The sequence below is a fragment of the Thalassophryne amazonica genome, chromosome 22 (assembly GCF_902500255.1).
Source record: "Thalassophryne amazonica chromosome 22, fThaAma1.1, whole genome shotgun sequence".
NCBI classification, from domain to species: Eukaryota; Metazoa; Chordata; class Actinopteri; order Batrachoidiformes; family Batrachoididae; genus Thalassophryne; species Thalassophryne amazonica.
This window is the reverse complement of record NC_047124.1, coordinates 20,412,522-20,431,976: the sequence shown is the minus strand read 5'-3', so window position 1 is coordinate 20,431,976 and position 19,455 is coordinate 20,412,522. Positions and strand designations below refer to the sequence as shown.

The window sequence follows — 19,455 nt, the reverse complement described above, 5'->3', positions numbered from 1 at the left end:
TCCTCTAGTTTGGCCTGGAACTCCATTTTTGTGTCTATGTCTTGCAGCTTGTGGACTTGTAGCTTCTTAAACTGTGGGCCTTTCTTCTTAGGAGGGGACTTGAAAGTGAAAGCAACCTTGGAACGGACCAAGTGATGATCCGTATAGCAATCCATGCTAGGCATCACCCTGGTATGTAGTACGTCTCTTCTATCACGCTGTCGCGTCAGAACGTAGTCCAGAAGGTGCCAGTGTTTGGAGCGTGGGTGTCTCCAGGTTGCTTTGAATCTCTCTTTCTGTTGGAACAGGCTGTTGGTGTTCGTCAAGTCATGTGCAGAGCAGAACTCCAGCAGCAGGCGGCCATTGTTGTTACAGTTGCCTATGCCATGTTTCCCTAGCACGTCCTTCCATACATCAGAGTCGCGGCCCACTCTGGCGTTGAAATCTCCCATGATGAGGAGCTTGTCCTGGGTGTTGCCGCACTGTAGAAGGTTGTGCAGATCACTATAGAAAGCCTCCTTAACTCCGATGTCGGCCTGCATGGTTGGGGCATACACACTAACAATAGTGGCAAAATCCTTGTTGTTGATGGGGAGCCGGAGTGACATGAGTCGGTCAGAATGTCCAACTGGCAAACTGTGTAACCTATGTGCTATGGCGCTCTTAATCATGAACCCGACCCCTGAGTGTCGACAATCTTCTTTAGCCTTCCCTGACCAGAACAGTGTGTAGCCTGTACCTACCTCGGTGAGTGACCCTTGGTCTGCAAAGCGCACCTCGCTGAGTGCAGCAATGTCTATGTCAAGCCTTGCTAGCTCTTTGGTGACTAAGGCTGAGCGTCTTCGAGGACGATCGCTATTGTATGAGTCCATCATTGTGCGTACATTCCAGCACGCGATTTTCATGTTCTTTGTTTTTCTTTTGGCACCGCGTGTAATGATGCCCGTTGGCAGCAGTGAGCCAACTGGGTCTAGTGAGACAAGCCATATTTAGACCACCTATTCTAGGTCTGTCTCCATGTGGAGCAAGCAGGGCTATCCCTAAACAGGGCTGCTTGGTCACCCAGGGCCCTGCCGGATGATGCTGTTGTCTCGGGTCAGCAATCAAACGACCATAGCTCCTGAGCCGCCTGCATGCAGGATCGAGACTGCAGTTCCCAGTGCCATCATGCACCTACTGTTTTCACCTCTTCCCATCGCTGCAGGGCTTTCCTTCCCGCCTGCGCTCGTTGCTTAAAGTGGGGATCAGCTCGCACACACCAATTCCACTCTTTAGGCAAGGTGGCACTCCACAGTGGCACAGACAAGCTGAGACGGCTGTGGCGACCACCAGGCTGTAGGTTTTACATCAGAGTGACCTTCTCCTAGCCTCTGGCTAAAGAACCTTCCTCGGAGGCACGGGGGCAGTAACCCAGGCTGGGGGTTTAACATCAGGGTTTTCCTTCCCCTAGGTGGACCGCCTTAACAGGGCTAATGAGTCCCATCTACCCACTGCTATAACCCAGTCAGCTGAGAGGCTCGTAATGGCGGGAGCGCCTAGATCCCGTATAGGTCATGGACCTACCACTGCCATACTTGAATAAACAATATCTGTGTTGTAAAACAACAACAAAAACACAAAGCCAACCTAATCAAAACCAAAGTGAGTGCAGCTCCAGGAAAACCTACCTGAAACAATCTAAAACTGACTGAAAATAAATCTGACTCAATCTAAACCGAAAACAATTCATCTAGCGCAACGTAACTATAGCTTGTAAGCTAACAAACGGAATATCAAATCAAATTTATTTATTTATTTATTTATTTATTTATATAGCGCCAAGTCACAACAAACAGTCGCCCCAAGGTGCTTTATATTGTAAGGCAAGAGCCATACAACAATTACAGAAAAACAGAAAAACCCCAACGGTCAAAATGACCCCCCTGTGAGCAAGCACTTGGCGACAGTGGGAAGGAAAAACTCTATTTTAACATGGAGGAAACCTCCAGCAGAACCAGGCTCAGGGAGGGGCAGTCTTCTGCTGGGACTGGTTGGGGCTGAGGGAATATAAAGCTAACCAAATCTAAATGCATTTAAAACAATCACAGTCGAAGCCTTTATCACTATGAAAACAGATAAGTGTGTATAAAGCTAACTGAATCTGAAAGTAACTGAAAAACAGGTAACTGAACATAAATGCAAAGATATGCAAATTGTTAAATGAATATAAAGCTAGCAATCTAAAATGTACTTAAAATCACACTATCTGAATCTAAAAATGTATTTATCACTATGAACATAATTTCATGTAAAGCAATAGCTAAATGGATATACAGCTAACAAAGTAAAATTGTAAAACTGACATAAAATAACACTATCTGAATCTAAAAATGTATTTCTTACTAATTACATTACTTACATTAATTACATTACTCATTACATCATCAATAAATGCACAAGTTTACGTTGATATTTTGGACACTTTTCTTATCCCATCAATTGAAAGGATGTTTGGGGATGATGAAATCATTTTTCAAGATGATAATGCATCTTGCCATAGAGCAAAAACTGTGAAAACATTCCTTGCAAAAAGACACATAGGGTCAATGTGATGGCCTGCAAATAGTCCGGATCTTAATCCAATTGAAAATCTTTGGTGGAAGTTGAAGAAAATGGTCCATGACAAGGCTCCAACCTGCAAAGCTGATCTGGCAACAGCAATCAGAGAAAGTTGGAGCCAGATTGATGAAGAGTACTGTTTGTCACTCATTAAGTCCATGCCACAGAGACTGCAAGCTGTTATAAAAGCCAGAGGTGGTGCAACAAAATACTAGTGATGTGTTGGAGCGTTCTTTTGTTTTTCATGATTCCATAATTTTTTCCTCAGAATTGAGTGATTCCATATTTTTTTCCCTCTGCTTGGTCTAAAAAAGTAACTGTTTCTGACTGCCACAATTTTTTTTCCTGATTTCTTAGTGTTTCTTAAAGCCAGAAAGTTGCCATTTGAAATGACTTTAGTTTTGTGTCATGTCTGTGATCTGCTTTTTTCTACAAAATTAAACAACTGAATGAACATCCTCCGAGGCCGGTGATTCCATAATTTTTGCCAGGGGTTGTATAATAAAGTTCAACAACAAGCCTCAATCATATTTCTTTCTCATAAGAGTTTGACAACAAAATGTTCGGAATCTGTACCATTTATTTTTGTGTAGGTGTGTGTATATATATATATATATATATATATATATATATATATATATATATATCACATAAGCTAGCACTAGCTGCTAAAGTGTGGCAGCGCATGCTAACGCTAACCACAGTGTCTGCTTTAATGCCGCCCGTCAGTCAGATTAATAACGGTACGACTCACATCTGTAAAAACTGATAATTCTCAGAAAACCGAGTGTTCCTCTTTTTTTCCCCCTCATTGTTTTTGCAGGTTATTTTGGGAAGGAGTGCGTGGACGCCTGTCAGCTCAACCCGTGCGAACACATTTCCACGTGCATCCGTAAACCCAGCTCGTCCCACGGCTACACGTGCGAATGTGGACAGAACTACTACGGCCAGTACTGCGAAAACAAGTAAGCAAGTTACTGTGCTGGTAATACACACAGGTTTGATAGTATCAGGTGTGCGGAAGAGGAAAACACTCTCTCTCTCACACACACACACACACACACACACACACACACACACACACACACACACACACACACAGAGTTGGGCTCAAGTGTCCGCATGTGAGAGGAGCTCATTTCCCCCCTGACCCCTGACCCGTATGACGAGCATCACTTGATGTCTGCGGCGAGATGTGAAATTCCCCTGCCGCGCCTGACTGAGCCTGTGTTGGTGTTTAGTCTCAGCCGCGCACGCGGTGTTATAGATCGTATCTCCTGAGACGTGCAGAGGAAGTTTATTCTTAAAGAAGGTGATAAGAAACATTTAGATGAGATGAAGTCAGCAGATCATCAGGATAATAACACAGCCAGAAGGTGTGTGTAGGCTACACATGATCACTCATTAACAATACAGAGTAGACACTTGATACTTACACCACAGGTACCCAATGAAGGGTACACAACATGGTCCAATTTTTATAATTGTTTAGTCCATATTTTTGCATTTTGAAGAGGATACAACATTAGTTTTAACATCTTGCTAAGTTGATACTGACCAAGTGGGTATCCTCTGATGAGCAGATGAGCTAACTATATGAATATATGGGGTTGTTTGGTGCATATATGTCCAAATGTTTATGATGATGAAGTGATTAGCAATAGGTTGTAGACACTTGATACTTACACCTTAGGTACCCCCAAGGAATAACAGCTGGGGTTACATTTTAGGGTTGTTGGGTCGATATATTTGCATTTTGATGAGGATTAAATTAATTCTAATATATATGTGAATATTACTTACGATGGAGTTTTTTCTTGCTTACATACTATTTTATTAAGATTGAACACTTGATACTTACACAGTAGGTTCCTGAAGATTAGACAAACATGATATTTTAGGCTGCATATATTTTTGAATAGTAATGATAATGAAGTGAATTTCATTTTAAGCGTGATAATTTATTAACTGTACATCATAAACACTTGATACTTACATCATACGTATCCCCTGAGGAGTAGATAAACGTGATATGTTAGGCTTGTTTGGTGCATATATGTTTAGATGTTAATGATGATGAAATGATTTTCACTTTAAGCATGATAATTTATTAACTGTACATCCCAAACACTTGATACTTACACCATATGTACACCCTGAGGAGTAGATAAACGTGATATGTTCCACTTGTTTGGTGCATATATATTTGGATATTAATGATGATTAAGTGATTTTAATTTTAAGCATGATAATTTATTAACTGTACATCCTGAACACTTGATACTTACATCATATGTAAACCTTGGGGAGTAGATAAAGATGATATGTTAGGCTTGTTTGGTGCATGTATATTTGGATATTAATGATGATGAAATGATTTTCATTTTAAGCATGATAATTTAACTGTACATCCTAAACACTTGATACTTACACCACCTGTACACCCTGAGGAGTAGATAAACGTGATATGTTAGGCTTGTTTGGTGCATGTATATTTGGATATTAATGATGATGAAGTTATTTTTCATTTTAAGCATGATAATTTATTAACTGTACATTGTAAACACTTGATACTTACACCATATGTACACCCTGAGGAGTAGATAAACATGACATGTTAGGCTTGTTTGGTGCATGTATATTTGGATATTAATGATGATTAAGTGATTTTAATTTTAAGCATAATTTATTAACTGTACATCGTAAACACTTGATACTTACACCATATGTACACCCTGAGGAGTAGATAAACATGACATGTTAGGCTTGTTTGGTGCATATATATTTGGATATTAATGATGATTAAGTGATTTTAATTTTAAGCATGATAATTTATTAACTGTACATTGTAAACACTTGATACTTACACCATATGTATAGCCTGTGGAGCAAATAAATGTGATATGTTAGGCTTGTTTGGTGCATATATTTTTTGATTAATCCGGATTAAATAATTTCTTTCTATCAGCCATTGCACCAGAATGCTGTAGGATCAAGACGTGATATTCAGAATGACATTATGGAGACAGAAATGGGAAGATAAATACAAATATACTAATTATGGTTTGAATTTCCATCTGTCAGTCCAGCAGCCGTAACTGAGGAAGGCCTGATAAGACGTTTTATGTTCACTCTGGACGTACATTGTGTTGACAGACAGAACACTTCTGGGTTATTTGGTCATTCAAATGTTAGTTATATGGTGAAAAAATAAGAAATTAAAACTCTTTGTGGCGTTATTATGAGCGCATGTTGATGAAACTTTATCTACGTCAGAGTGGAAAAGCCGTGTCCCCGAGGCTGGTGGGGCAACCCGATGTGCGGACCCTGTAACTGCGACGTCGGCAGAGGATTCAGTGCCGAATGCAACAAAACGACCGGGGAGTGTCGCTGCAAGGTGACCATGCCCCTTCTATCACTTTAACTCAATCTTAATGACGCTTTGAGTGTCTTAAATTCATGATTTGCCAAAAATTATGTAATGTTCAAGTGTCTCCCGGTCTGCCTCCCTGCAGGACAATTACTATCGTCCGGACGGCGACGACACTTGCTACCCATGTGACTGCTTCTCTCTGGGCTCAGAGTCTCGAACCTGTGACCCACAAACTGGGCAATGCCCCTGTAAGGGAGGGGTCATAGGTCGCCAGTGTAACCGCTGCGATAATCCCTTTGCCGAAGTCACCTCGAGTGGATGTCAAGGTATGTGAGTTCTGCACAAAAAACTTTATAATGAAGGTTTTGAGGTTTATATATATATATATATATATATATATATATGTATATATAAATATATATATGTATATATATATATGTATACTTTTTAAATGAAAACCATATTAGCACTGGGCTTATTTTTCAGGAAAGGAATTTTAAATTTTAAATGCTATCATGACTTTCAGCAGCCCAAGATTTCAACACACTTTTTGAAGCCAGTAAGCTTCTGTTTCTTTTCTTTCTTTTTTCTCTTTTTTTAGAGAAAAGTTTTATTTTAGAAAAATTTCTAATGGAATCTGGCTTCTTCAGCTGACGTGACAACAAAGTTGCCAAATATTTCAAAAGTTACAAGCATGTAATATTTGTAACATTTTTGAAAACTTACAATGCAGTTATTTGTGAAAGTGTTTAGTTTTTTTTGTTGTTTTTGTTAAGAAGGTTTTCTGTGCACCTGTAAAAGAACGGCTAGTGAAAACTGCAGTGGGACCAGTCAATTTTCTATCTTTGATGTGAGATATTTGTTGCAGGAATATTGCTCAGAGACCGTTCACACTGAGCGTATGAAGAGGATGAATGAGTGAAGAGTCACAGGCCAAGGTCACGTACTGTCACTCACATTTGCTGGTCCTGTGTCTGAGCTAAATTCACTCCTTTGTTGACATCCAGTCAAGCAGAAGACAAAAATTTGGCTCGTGGGCTTGCTCGTCTCCGGGACTGCGCGCACGCACAATACAGCAGGAATGAATAGAAAGCTAAACCACAACGTCTCCAACGCGGAATGAAGCGCTTCAGTGCCGCCGAATGTGTTCCGAATTTTAATGGCCGGAAATCCCAAAACCCCTCTGTTGAAAAGTGATTTCTACACAGATGTGAATTGAAGATGGGCTGATTTACATGTTCAAATAACTTCTGATGCAGAAAAAACATTAATAGTACATCATCAAAGAAAGAAAGAAAGAAAGAAAGGGAGGGAGGGAACTAATGTGGAATATGAAAAGGAAAAAATACAGCATGCACTGCTAAAAAGAAATTACAAGAGAAAAAAGTAGTTGCCAGAACGTTTGGTTAAAAAGGTGTTAAAGTTAACAATATTCATCAATCATCAATAATTCATCAATAATTTTACAGTAAATTTAATTTTCATTTTGTTTCAGGATATACGGTATCAGTGTATTTGAAGGTGTATTTACTTATTTATGCTACAAAATTAGCACAGCCATACCACCATTAAACAGGTGCCCCCAATTATATGAAAGTTTAAAAAAATAATGCACTGCTGAAATATCCTCGGCCATATGAGCATTGTGTTCTCTATAATTTGCAGTTGTTTAATTGGTATCATATAAAATTCATTATACATTTATAGTTATTTACATTAATTATTAAGATCATGTCTTATAAATCACTCCAGAGGTGTTATCAGGTTACAAAAACTGCATTTCCAGTTTTAGAAGTGTTTATTTCTCGCTAGCTTTTACATAATGTATGACAAAGAGGTAACTATGCAGTTAGCAGCTAGCTAGACCAGGAAGCGATGTCACCACACTAATGTCAGATAGATGTCTTGTAAATCACTCCAGAGGTGTTATCAGGTTACAAAACAGTGTTTCCAGTTTTAAAATTGTTTATTTCTGGCTATCTTTTACATAATATATGATAAAGCTGTTATATTTTGCCAAAAATGAAGAGAAGTTAGCAGCTAGCGACACCAGGAAGTGATGTCACCACACTAATGTCAGATAGATGTCTTGTAAATCACTCCAGAGGTGTTATCAGGTTACAAAACAGTGTTTCCAGTTTTAAAATTGTTTATTTCTGGCTATCTTTTACATAATATATGATAAAGCTGTTATATTTTGCCAAAAATGAAGAGAAGTTAGCAGCTCGCAACACCAGGAAGTGATGTCACCATGCAAGATCATACCATAAAAAAATAGGAACAGAATGCGACTTTTTAACCTCTTAAAATACGTCCAGGTTAGCCATATATAGGAAAATATCGTACTAAGCAACCATCTGTTATATTGTTGAATATACTCAAATGTATAAATTTCACAGACAATAGAACAATTTATGATTAATGAAAACAATTTTTTAACACATGCCATAAAGTCCTGTGTGGTGTATTGCTTTGTGTTATGGTTTTTCTCTGTTAAAATGCAGTAAATATTTAAAGGAAATCAGGTTATCCTAAGATATTTTTTTATTCGAAAAATAAGCTATTTGTATCGTTTTTGTTTTGCAATATACAAAGTAATTGTAAAATATTTTAATTTCAAATTGAAACTTGCATTTTTGTTCAGTATTTTATGAAAAAAGCCAATTAAATACATTTAATTGGCTTTTTTTTTCTTTTTTTTTTTTTTTTTACCGTTGTGACTTTCCAGAATTTCAGGAAATTTCTCAAACGTTTAAAGTGTTGAAGGAAGAAAATAAGGAAGTGAGGTTGTTATAAGCAGAAAATATGTATGGAATGAGAAGGAAGGGCGAAACAAATAAAAGTGACAGGAGGAAGAGGATTTCTTGATGGTTTTCTGCACTTCACTGACACGTGACCATCCGTGACATGCCTCAAACCGAACTGTCAGATCTGCACCAACCTGTAATCTGCAGCCAATGTCTCTGAATGCTTTGTGTTTTTTTTTTTGTTTTTTTTTTTGAGAGTGACGTACACAGAAAGTAAAAGTGTGATCTGAAGCTTCGAAAATGAAAACATTCATCACCACATCACAGTGAATTGATTCATCTTATGGAAAGTATAAGGTTTGATCTTTACGCAAGCAGATTTTTCCTACTAGTTAATAAGAGGTTAAAGAAACGGTGAGGATGAGTGACACAAGAGTGCATAACTGAATCCACAAACACCACCACAAATGAGTCTGCAGGTCCCAACCTGGTGTGTCGCAGAGACGACGGAATAAATTATCAAACTGGTTTCATACTGTAGCTTTCTGAGATTTGTTTGGTTCAGTGCCACTGCGCAGGTTCAGATGGCTGTGTTAAAGGAGGAAGAGATTACAAAAAACACAAATGTGCAGTGGTTCACAATCAGTATACAGTATTAACCACAATCAGTCAGCGTTAAAGGGGTCATATTGTGCAAATGCAGTTTTTAGCCAGAGTCAAATATTGTGAAGGTTTCAACCTCAACATTCTTAAATGCTGCACTTGTGGAAACTTAAGAGTAGTTTTGAGCACAAAATGGCTCATTTTGGACCACCGTGACAGACGTCCATGTCTGAACAGTGAGCCACGCCCACTGAGCTAATTTGCATTATGCAGCAATCCCGCAGTATGTGCGGGAGAGAGAGCGAAACACCCCCTATCCAAAGGGAAACCTCTGAAACCCACAATTGGCCAATGCACAGGAAAGGGGGGTGTTTGGTTTTAAAAACTGCAAAAATTACAAAAATTTATCAAATTTTCAACATTCATAGGGTTAAGCATGTATACCGAATGCTTTCACCAGGAAAAATAACTACATCTAAGATTAAAAAATGAATTAAAATGATTTCATTCTTGCTTCAAATAAAATCTCAAAACATAAACTGTACTCTCCAAAAACATAAACTGTACTCTCCAAACTGTTATAAAAAAGTCTGTGCTTCTTAGTGGAGCTGTGGAACTTTGAGCGATCCTGAAATTTCAGAAATTCAGTCACTGAACTGCACTCTGAGGCAGAAATAAGCAACCTAAAGAACGGAGAGTCTGGTGAAAGAAATAGTAGAACACAAAAAGAAATCCCCTTATTTCTAGAGGTCACCTGAGAAAATATAGATTCCATCTTTTCCCCCCTTTTTCAAAATAAATGATAAAAAAATTCAATTAACATTTTTTTCTTCTTTTATTTTTGTGTTATGCTAAACACAAAAGACATTATTCTTGAGTTCTACTGTCTTTGAACCATGATTGCGCTCTTTCCATAGAGGTGCAGGACTTGCAGGTGCAGTGAAAAAGGAGCCATCAATGATAAAATCCAAGGGTCCGTTGGATTAAGCCTTCGTAACCTCAGTGTCTGCAGGGTATTTTTTGGTTACATATGTAATCTGTTCTGAAATCATGGTGTGATCTATATTAGGTTGTTAAACCTATGCATAATATGACCACTTTGATGATTGTCTTTATCTGTCCCCCTATCTTATGTCACCACAGTGGTGTACGAGGTTTGTCCCAAAGCATTTGATGCAGGTATTTGGTGGCCCAAAACCAAATTCGGACGCCCAGCGGCCGTGAGCTGTCCCAAAGGATCCGTCGGTGAGTATGCTAATACAGAGTAATTATTTAGCTCTCTGTGGAGTCAAAACACTGTCATCCATCATGTCAAATCAGGGAACTTTATGGAATTTGAGTTGGACTGCCAGTATGTAGACGTGAGTTTGATTCCAGGTCATGCTACCCATCTGTGTCCTTGGATAATACTCTCCATCTGCATTGTTCCAGAGCACCCTGCTGTAAATGGGTACCGGACATAACCTGCCATGGACTATCATTCCGTCCAGGTTGAGTCGTAGACTCTCGTCCACCATATGCCTTGATGTCCGGGGATAAGCACAGGCTCCAATGTGCCTCAGGGCCTGCATAAGACATCTTCTGGCTTATCTTCTGTTAATCCATCAGTTTTTCCACTGAAAAGTTTGAAAAAGATGGCGTTGTTAAAACAATAAAGTACTCTTTTATTTGAGATTGTAAGAAAAAAGTTGTACTCAACAATTGAGTCATTGAGGCTTTCCTGGTTACGCCGTAGTTACTGTTGTCTGCATTTGCAACCTCTTGTAGTCCCAAGTCACACTCTTGTGCCTCGTACGAGTTCCAGCCATACAAGTTCCAACAGTTTCTTACCAATTTTTCTTTCCTGTCTTTTTCCAGGTACAGCCATCCGACACTGCAGTGAGAAGGGCTGGTTGTCTCCTGAGCTTTTCAACTGCACCACCATCACCTTCGCTCATCTGAAGAAGCTGGTGTGTGGAAGAACTTTCCGATTAAAATGATTTTAGACCATAGATTTAGGAAATGAGACAATGATTTTGTGAGAAATTTGTCATTCTTTTCTGAAAATCACAAATAGACCAAAACAAAAAATAAAAAGGATTATTTTCACCTATGAACAGGAATCACAAATTCCATAAATTTCTTGATCCTCACGCCAAGATTTTAAAAGCTGGGTATTTCATCTTGCCCTTCTCTTTGAGAATTCTTAATAATACTGTATTCAAAATGATTGCTGGTAACTTTAAGGGATTTTGATTTAAAAATGCCTTAAACCTTACCAGAAATCATCAGATTTCTCTTTTACATTTATGCATCTTGGACGATTGCACAGTCCCTCACAAACCAGCGTGTGACGATCACATTTGCCGAAGAATGGTAATCCCTTGCATTCTGGATGTACCACTGTCTCTACGGTTAGGCTGTTTTTTTCCATTACACAAATGAAAAAACATTCATTATTTGTTTTGTATAACACTTAAAATAGATCCTTGTTTGATATTTTATCAATATATAAACAAGAGAAAAGGGACTTGCACCCTTCCTGGTCCTACGGTGATCGGCAAAGCTCGGTGGCAAGACAGAGATGCCCCATCTCACCCAGGTGTCATCTGACTGAACCTGCTGTGCCCCAATGCCCCCCCTCCCCTGCATTCCACGAGCTGCGGCAAGACCAACACGGCCTGTGCAGCTCTGCCTCAGGCAAAGCTGCTTTCTCAGCCCCCCCCGAGTCTCTCGCAAACCCCCTCGGCACATCCATCCTTCCTGCCCATTACCCAGAGAGTCTGGGTACTGTCTTGGGCCTCTGTTTGTTTTTAAACTAAGTGCCCTCGCCACTAGTGTGAGTGCACAGTAGTCACAGTGTGCAATGGTACAAAATGTACAGAACCAAAATTGCACGGTAAATAGAACACAACGGCAAATAGGACAAATGATCCATATCGTGACATACAAACCACCAATCAAATGAGGATCTATTTAGGCATTATATAATACATTTTTGAACATCTTGAATATTCAGCCATGGTTAAAACCAGACTGGGACACCATGACTGAACATTCTGGTTCACTACAGCCACCCTCCTGGACTGTCTAAGGTTTCCCAAGCTTTCAAACCCGGAGCTTCCGGAAAGTAGATCTGTGAAAGTAAGAAGGTGACACAAACTATCTTTTTAGGGTATCTTACACGTCTTTAATGGAGCGTAGCTGCTGCAGAGGAAGTTTCACAAACCAAAGTCCAACATCTTTAAGTTTCATCTCCATTTTTCCAGAGCAATGACCTGCGGCATAACAGTTCAATAATGGACAAGGACCACTCCAAGAATATTGTACGTTTGCTGCATAGCGCAACCAACAACACCCAGCAATACTATGGCAACGATGTGAAGATGGCAGTCCAGCTTCTGAATCATGTGTTGCAATATGAGAGCAGGCAGATGGGATTCGACCTCACCGCCACCAAAGATGCAGAGTTCAACGAGGTAGGAAAGACCGTTTCAGTGAGATCAGGGATTACAACTTCAAAAACAGCTACTAGGAAAAATCTTACACTTATAGTGCTGTTTGAGAAAATGATAACTCTTTAACGATACATCGTAGATGTAGAAGGGTAGATGGGCTGACTAGAAGATGTAGTCAGTGCTGTATAGGCCCTGAGGCCCATTAGGCGCCTGTGCTTACCTCCAAATCCCGTAGCGCGAAGCCATGTTACTTATGTTACTTCGCCAGCCAACGCTGGTACCCCATTTACAAATGGGTAGACTGGGGTTGATGCATAATCAGTGTTTTATCCAAGGACACAGACAGGTACCGTAAGTGGCATTCAAACTCAATTCTATTGGTAGGCCAGCTCCATATCCATTGAAGTAGCTGCTTTCTGCTTAGGTATTAGTTTTGTTTTTTCTACTATATATTTGCATATTAATGCAAATTAACGTGTTTTGCTTGAGGAGATAACTTTTTATTGCAATATTATTTGATCATTTTAATAAACATTATTTTTTATTATTATTTTATTATTATTTATTATTTAAACATTATTCATTAATATTTACTTACTAACCACACTTGGCAGTTACACTATGGGTGCCCTGAGGGGACAAGATAAGCTAATAGGGCAGCACAGTCTCGTTTGAACCCTGCGTGATATCTCGGGATTTGACCACTTATTGGAACAGCCGGTCCCGTTGCGCAATATATACACAGCATAACTTCACACGGGAAAATGGTGTACTGTTTTGTTTTTGGCTGCAAACACCACAGCAGTTGCGAAAGTGCAGTTTTTTCGGTTCCCAGCGGAGAAGGGAAGACGAGGCAAATGGGAGAGGTTGTGTCGGTAAGTGTTAGCTGACACAGCTAACCAGAGTAGCGGCGTTCTCTCGCCTACACAACCGCCTCAACACGTTTGAGCTCAGGGTCATGAAGAAACGGCAACACGTTTACTTTCCACCGTATTGTCACTTTGACTTTGCAATTTCACTTTGTTTGTGTGTAATTTGCCCAAATAAACAGTGAAAGTGAGGTGTTTCTGTCCCCGGAAGTAGAAAAATTACGTCATATGAGTCATATTTTACCCCTTTAGCACACCCACCCCCAAACGAGACTGCTCAATTAGATTTTTGGGTTATTTTTGCCACAATTATCCATATTTATGAGGATGTAGTTATTCAAACTGCTAAACGTCGAGAGTGTGTGTGTGTGAGTGTGTGTATATATATATATATATATACGAGGTCTGTGATAAAAGTAACGGACCTTATTATTTTTTTCAAAAACCATATGGATTTGAATCACGTGTGATTACATCAGACATGCTTGAACCCTCGTGGGCATGCGAGAGTTTTTTCACGCCTGTCGGTTACGTCATTCGCCTGTGGGCAGTCTTTGAGTGAGGAGTCGCCCACCCTCTCGTCGATTTTTTCATTGTTTAGGAATGGCTCAGAGACTGCTGCTTTGTTTGATAAAAATTTTTTCAAAAACTGTAAGGCACAACTGAGTGGACACCATTCGATAAATTCAGCTGGTTTTTGGTAAAAAATTTTAACGGCTGATGAGAGATTTTGGTCTGGAAGTGTCGCTTTAAGGACGGCCCACGGCGCCTGACGGCGATCTGCGCTTCGAGGCGGCAGCGTCTCGCTGTTTCAAGTTGAAAACTTCCACATTTCAGGCTCTGTTGATCCAGTAAGTCGTCAGAGAACAGAGAACTTTCAGAAGAAGTCGGCATGAGGAGTTTATTCGGACATTCCATTGTTAACGGACATTTTGTAATGAAAGAACGTGCGGGCAGAGTCGCATGTCGGGCCGGACCCGACCGTGGGGGGTCGCGACAGGAAAAACACCTCCGTTGGAAACCTTAACGGGCAAGTTGGAACATGCCCAAGCTGTTAAACAATTTCTCAGTTACTCACTTGTTGAAAGCCATCAAAAGCCACCTGAATTTTACAAATGGTTTTCAACACGGAGGTGTTTTTCCTGTCGCGGCGCACACAGATTTGCCGAGTTGTCACGGAAGCGACTCGGCGAATTTGCGCGCACATCTTTCATTACAAAATGTCCTTAAACAGTGGAATGTCCGCATAAAGTCCTCATGCCGGCCTCTTCTGAATCTTCTCTGTTCTCTCACGACGTCCTGGGTGAATTAAGCCTTAAATTAGAATGTTTTCAGGTCGAAACAGGCCGACGACGGCGCCTGGAAGCGCTGCGCAACGTCCCGCTCTGTGGGAAGTCCTTACAGCGACAGAAACACCCTATAATCTCTCATCAGCCATTAAACTTTTCACCGAAAACCAGCTTAATTTCTCCAATAGTGTCCACTCGGATATCCCTCACAGGTCCAGAAAAAATGTTGATAAAGCAACGCGCGCCGTCCGCAGCGGTTATTCAGACAAAGAGATTCCGACGGGCGGGGTGGAGCACTCCTCACTCAAGGCCTGCCCACAGGCGAATGACATCACCGACACGCGTGAAAAAACTCACGCATGTGCACGAGGGTTCAAGCTTGTCTGACGTAAAAACATATGAATCAAATCCATTTATTTTTTGAAAAAAATAAAAAGGACCACTTTTTTCATCACAGACCTCGTATATATATGTGTGTATGTTTAAAGTTGTGTGATCCACATATGATAATATAACATATGAAAACACTTTATTTTTTGTCAAAATTACGATATTTAATATAGTGTGTCAAAGTTATTCATAAGTTTTTAGTGGTAATAAAATCAAATAATTGTATCCCCACTCCTCCCAGAACTTGGTGCGTGCAGGCAGCGCACTCTTGGATCCTGGCACCAAGGAGCACTGGGAGCAAATTCAGAAGGTGGAGGGTGGCACTGCCCATCTGCTGCGTAACTTTGAGGACTACGCCAACACGCTGGCACAGAACGTCAGGAAAACCTACCTGAAACCTTTCACCATTGTCACAGAAAACATGAGTGAGTTTGGAGAATTTCAATACGTGTTTGTGTGTGTGTGTAACCTCATAATGTGTCATCAAACATCACTATCCTGTGTATTATTACACAATTCACTTCTTCCACACGTTTCCTTTCCATCTCCTACCCATGCACAGTCCTAACCGTGGACTACCTGAACATGTCGGACCCGGAGAGGGCATCGCTTCCTCGTTTCAAGGAGATCAAGGAAGCTTTTTCTCAAGAGCTTAGCTCTTCCATCTACTTCCCCCAGTTCAAACTCGGCACTAAAAGCCACAAAGGTCAGAAAACTGCCCGAATCAGGCTGTGCACTGTTCTTCCTGCTCCATACCTATAGATTTATGCATCCTGGTTCTTGTCTGCCTGTTTTCATTCAGCAGAGTCCAGTCCTGGTCCTACAGCCCAGACCGATCCTCCACAGCAGGAGGAGGAGGAGGAGCACACGGTGTCTGATAGGAAGCGGCGCCACTTAGAGCCAACAGCTCCTCTGCCGGTGGCCGTGGTGATAGTGTACAGGTCACTGGGTCAACTCCTCCCGGAAAGATACGACCCTGACCGCAGGAGTCTGAGGTAGGCTGTTCATTTGGGGGGTTCTGCTCTTTGTGTTCACCATCACAGTTTGTTATTTATTGGCTTTGGGTGCAGGAATGAAAGACAACATTTGTCAAGTCAAGGTGCCAAAACACCTCATCAGACAGTGACAGGAAGAAAAAAACTTTTTTAATGTATCAGCCTTTCAGTTTTGTGTTTTCTTTTCCAGGTTGCACCCAACGCTTTCATACTAAACACACCCTCATTTGTAATTAAGAAAAAAATTCCCCTGGCTCTGCCTTTTTTCTCTCTCTCTTTTTGGCAGAACCATCTCATTCTTTTCCAGGATAAGCACAATCATTTCACAAAATCTTATAAAAATTTGTTTTATTAATGCGCTGTGCAAATCCTTCTTGGCAAAAATCGCTTCATTAAATGTGAATATAATTTCGGTAAATCTAATTGTCTGCATGTTTAATGCCTGTAAGTGCACGGATAACAGTATCATGCAGTCTTCATGCCTTTGTGTAAGCAGGTTTTTTCATGGAAACGGCATTTTATAGTATTTAGGTGAGTGCGTTGGCCAACTCCTAGAGAAAAATGTACCCGAATACAGGGAGATTTCCGTTTTATTACCTCCACCAAGGAGGTTATGTTTTCGGTCGTGTTTGTTTGTTTGTTTGTCTGTCTGTTTGTCAGCAGGATAACTCAAAAGGTTTTGAACGGATTTTGATGAAATTTTGTGGAGTGGTTGGAAATGACAAGTGGAACAAGTGATTAAATTTTAGTGGTGATCCAGATCACGATCCGGATGCAGGAATTTTTTAAAGGATTCATCACCATTGCGGGATAGGGGGAATTTTGACATTCTAGTTTCTAACTCCACAAAGACAAGGCAGAAAGGCTTGAAAAACATTAGGGTGTAACATAGTCAAATGTTCTATCAAACAACAAAGTTTGGTGATGATCGGATCCGGATTCTGGATCTGGTGATCCAGAATATGCCAAAATATAGGGAAAATAGAAAATGTGTCAGTGTGAGGTGACAAATGAAGCTAGAGAGGCACCTAACACCAAATTGTAGCTGAATCTGTACTGATTCAGTAAGGTGTCATCAGATTTGATGTAGCTTCAAATGTTATGGAGCTAGATCCAGAAGAAAACCGCCATTACCGAAAAATCGTTTTTATACAATAACTTTTGAACTAATAAAGACATAAAAGTGATTCCAGGTTCTAGTGGTATGTTTTCATGGTCAAGGATGTCAAATATAAAGGAAAGAAAAGTGTATGTATGATAGTTTTGGTTGTAACATGGAATTGTTGAATAGATCACTGTGCCAAGGAGGGAATCTCTTTAGGGTCAGTGACCCTATGGCCTTGTTTAGAGAGGTGTTTCATAAATGTTAAAAAAATTCATATATTTGCAGTTTAGTTGAATAATAAATTTAATTTTGTCTCTTATTTGTTTTTGTCTATAAGCACATGCAATATTAATATCAGTGCTCAGATGACAGTAGCTTCTGGGAAAGGTGCAAGTTGCAATAAACTGTGATGCCAAGCGCTAAGGATACATGCTATCCAGTCACAGCAGATGAAACTTTTTTTACTACTGAGCAAACATCATTTTTAGACTTTTTTAGGTTCATTGATTCCACGGCATGTAGATGTTATGGTGTCAGTGACCCCATGGCCTTGGCGGAGGTTTGCACTCTCTGAGTGCTTCTAGTTGCTATTTGCAGCATAAGATGGCCATGAAAATATATTGCAAAGTTGAGGATTTTAAAACAGTCTCAGCCTGAGTGGAACCTGTGCTGCAAAATTTTCAATGTAAAACCCCAAAAAAGTTTGGAGTTCTGGTGTGATTGCCATAAATGAATAAATTAACTATGATCAGGCCGACTGTGATGTAATACTGTGTGTACACACTGAACAAGATGCATCAAACAGGAGTGAAGCTGGACTTTGGAAACCTGTATGACCACTAAGTTAAAGATTTGAACCCTACTTGTGATGGATCTAGTCAAGGACCCCATTGCAGAGATCCACAATGAAGGATGTTTTGAACAGGCGTTCTTGTCCAGCAAATAATAATTAGCTGCAGTAGCACATGGGACGGTCGGGTCAGATACACAGGAATCAGTCCAAAAAAACTATCTCAGTTTGCCTGAGGGGAAAACACAGGACACTAACCCAAAACCCAGGCAGAGTTCAGTAACCAGAGTTCAACATTAGCAGGTTTTTCAGGAGATTAAACAGCAGAACATTCCCAAGCACAGAACGGGTTAAAAAGCCGTTTCCAAAAAAAGTTTTCCAAACCGCACAGTCCAAAATGGGAATCCGGGATGGCAGCAAGGATCTAATACATGGAGTCAGAACCACTAACCTGAGCAAAAACAGAATTCCAAAACAATAGCTACTGTAAATCCAGTAGCGTGGATTAAACCCTAACATGAAATGCACGAGAGCAGGGCGGAAGCAAGTACAATCCAGCGACTAGGAGATATAACGGAAGTAGGTCCTCCAGAAGGATTTCAATGGCCTTGGTGAAGCATTTGGCTCCCTCTCCATTTGCCCTCCCCTACAGACTCTATGCACACACGGACAGAGACTCATATGAACTCATCTGCACCCCTCCTTTGTGTTTCTGTCCCCACCCCCGTCCCACCCCAGCCTCTACTCTGCCACTCCGGGAGGCCGCACGGCACAGCTGCAGCACCCCCCCCCCCCCCCCCCCAAGCTCAGCTGTGCGGGACTCTGCTGCGGCCTACACTCACTTTGCCTCAATTTGGATGACCGACTGCTTCAAAGTTTAGTGTATATAAACAAATCAAATGCATATGTGCGGTTGTTTTAATTCTGATGTGTGCCATTATTACTTTCAACCAGTAATAAATGTGGATTAATTGCTGTATTTCTGAGGTAACTGGGTGTGAAGATAATTTTGTTGCACTTGTTGTAATGACAATAAATTATCATTCATTTATTCATTCATTCAAATTATACAGAACATAGAACAATTCAACCTTGACGTGCGCGGTGGTCAACCACCTAGAAGTCAAAATTAACACGGGTGAAGGGCGCGATTGATAAACATCCCAAAACAACACGGAGGGAAAATTAGCAGAAATAACTCAGGCTGACTATAGCAGTGGGCAAAAACAAAACCAGAGCCAAAATACATGACCCAAGACACCCAATAACCTTGAGGGTTG

General features: G+C 40.5%; 1 protein-coding gene across 5 annotated transcripts in view; it reads left to right on the top strand.

The window, feature by feature from the left end:
• celsr1a (cadherin EGF LAG seven-pass G-type receptor 1a) overlaps positions 1–19,455 on the top strand; it is a 148,603-nt gene that overhangs the window by 104,076 nt on the left and 25,072 nt on the right. For 4 of the 5 annotated variants that reach the window (XM_034163603.1, XM_034163602.1, XM_034163598.1 and 1 more), the window contains 9 exons: positions 3,401–3,542; positions 5,854–5,974; positions 6,093–6,276; positions 10,444–10,545; positions 11,158–11,249; positions 12,549–12,758; positions 15,527–15,710; positions 15,848–15,991; positions 16,088–16,280. In XM_034163603.1, coding sequence (XP_034019494.1) covers positions 3,401–3,542; positions 5,854–5,974; positions 6,093–6,276; positions 10,444–10,545; positions 11,158–11,249; positions 12,549–12,758; positions 15,527–15,710; positions 15,848–15,991; positions 16,088–16,280 — 1,372 coding nt within the window. The remainder of the gene's footprint in view (positions 1–3,400; positions 3,543–5,853; positions 5,975–6,092; positions 6,277–10,443; positions 10,546–11,157; positions 11,250–12,548; positions 12,759–15,526; positions 15,711–15,847; positions 15,992–16,087; positions 16,281–19,455) is intronic. The other variant, XM_034163601.1, reaches the window with a different exon arrangement.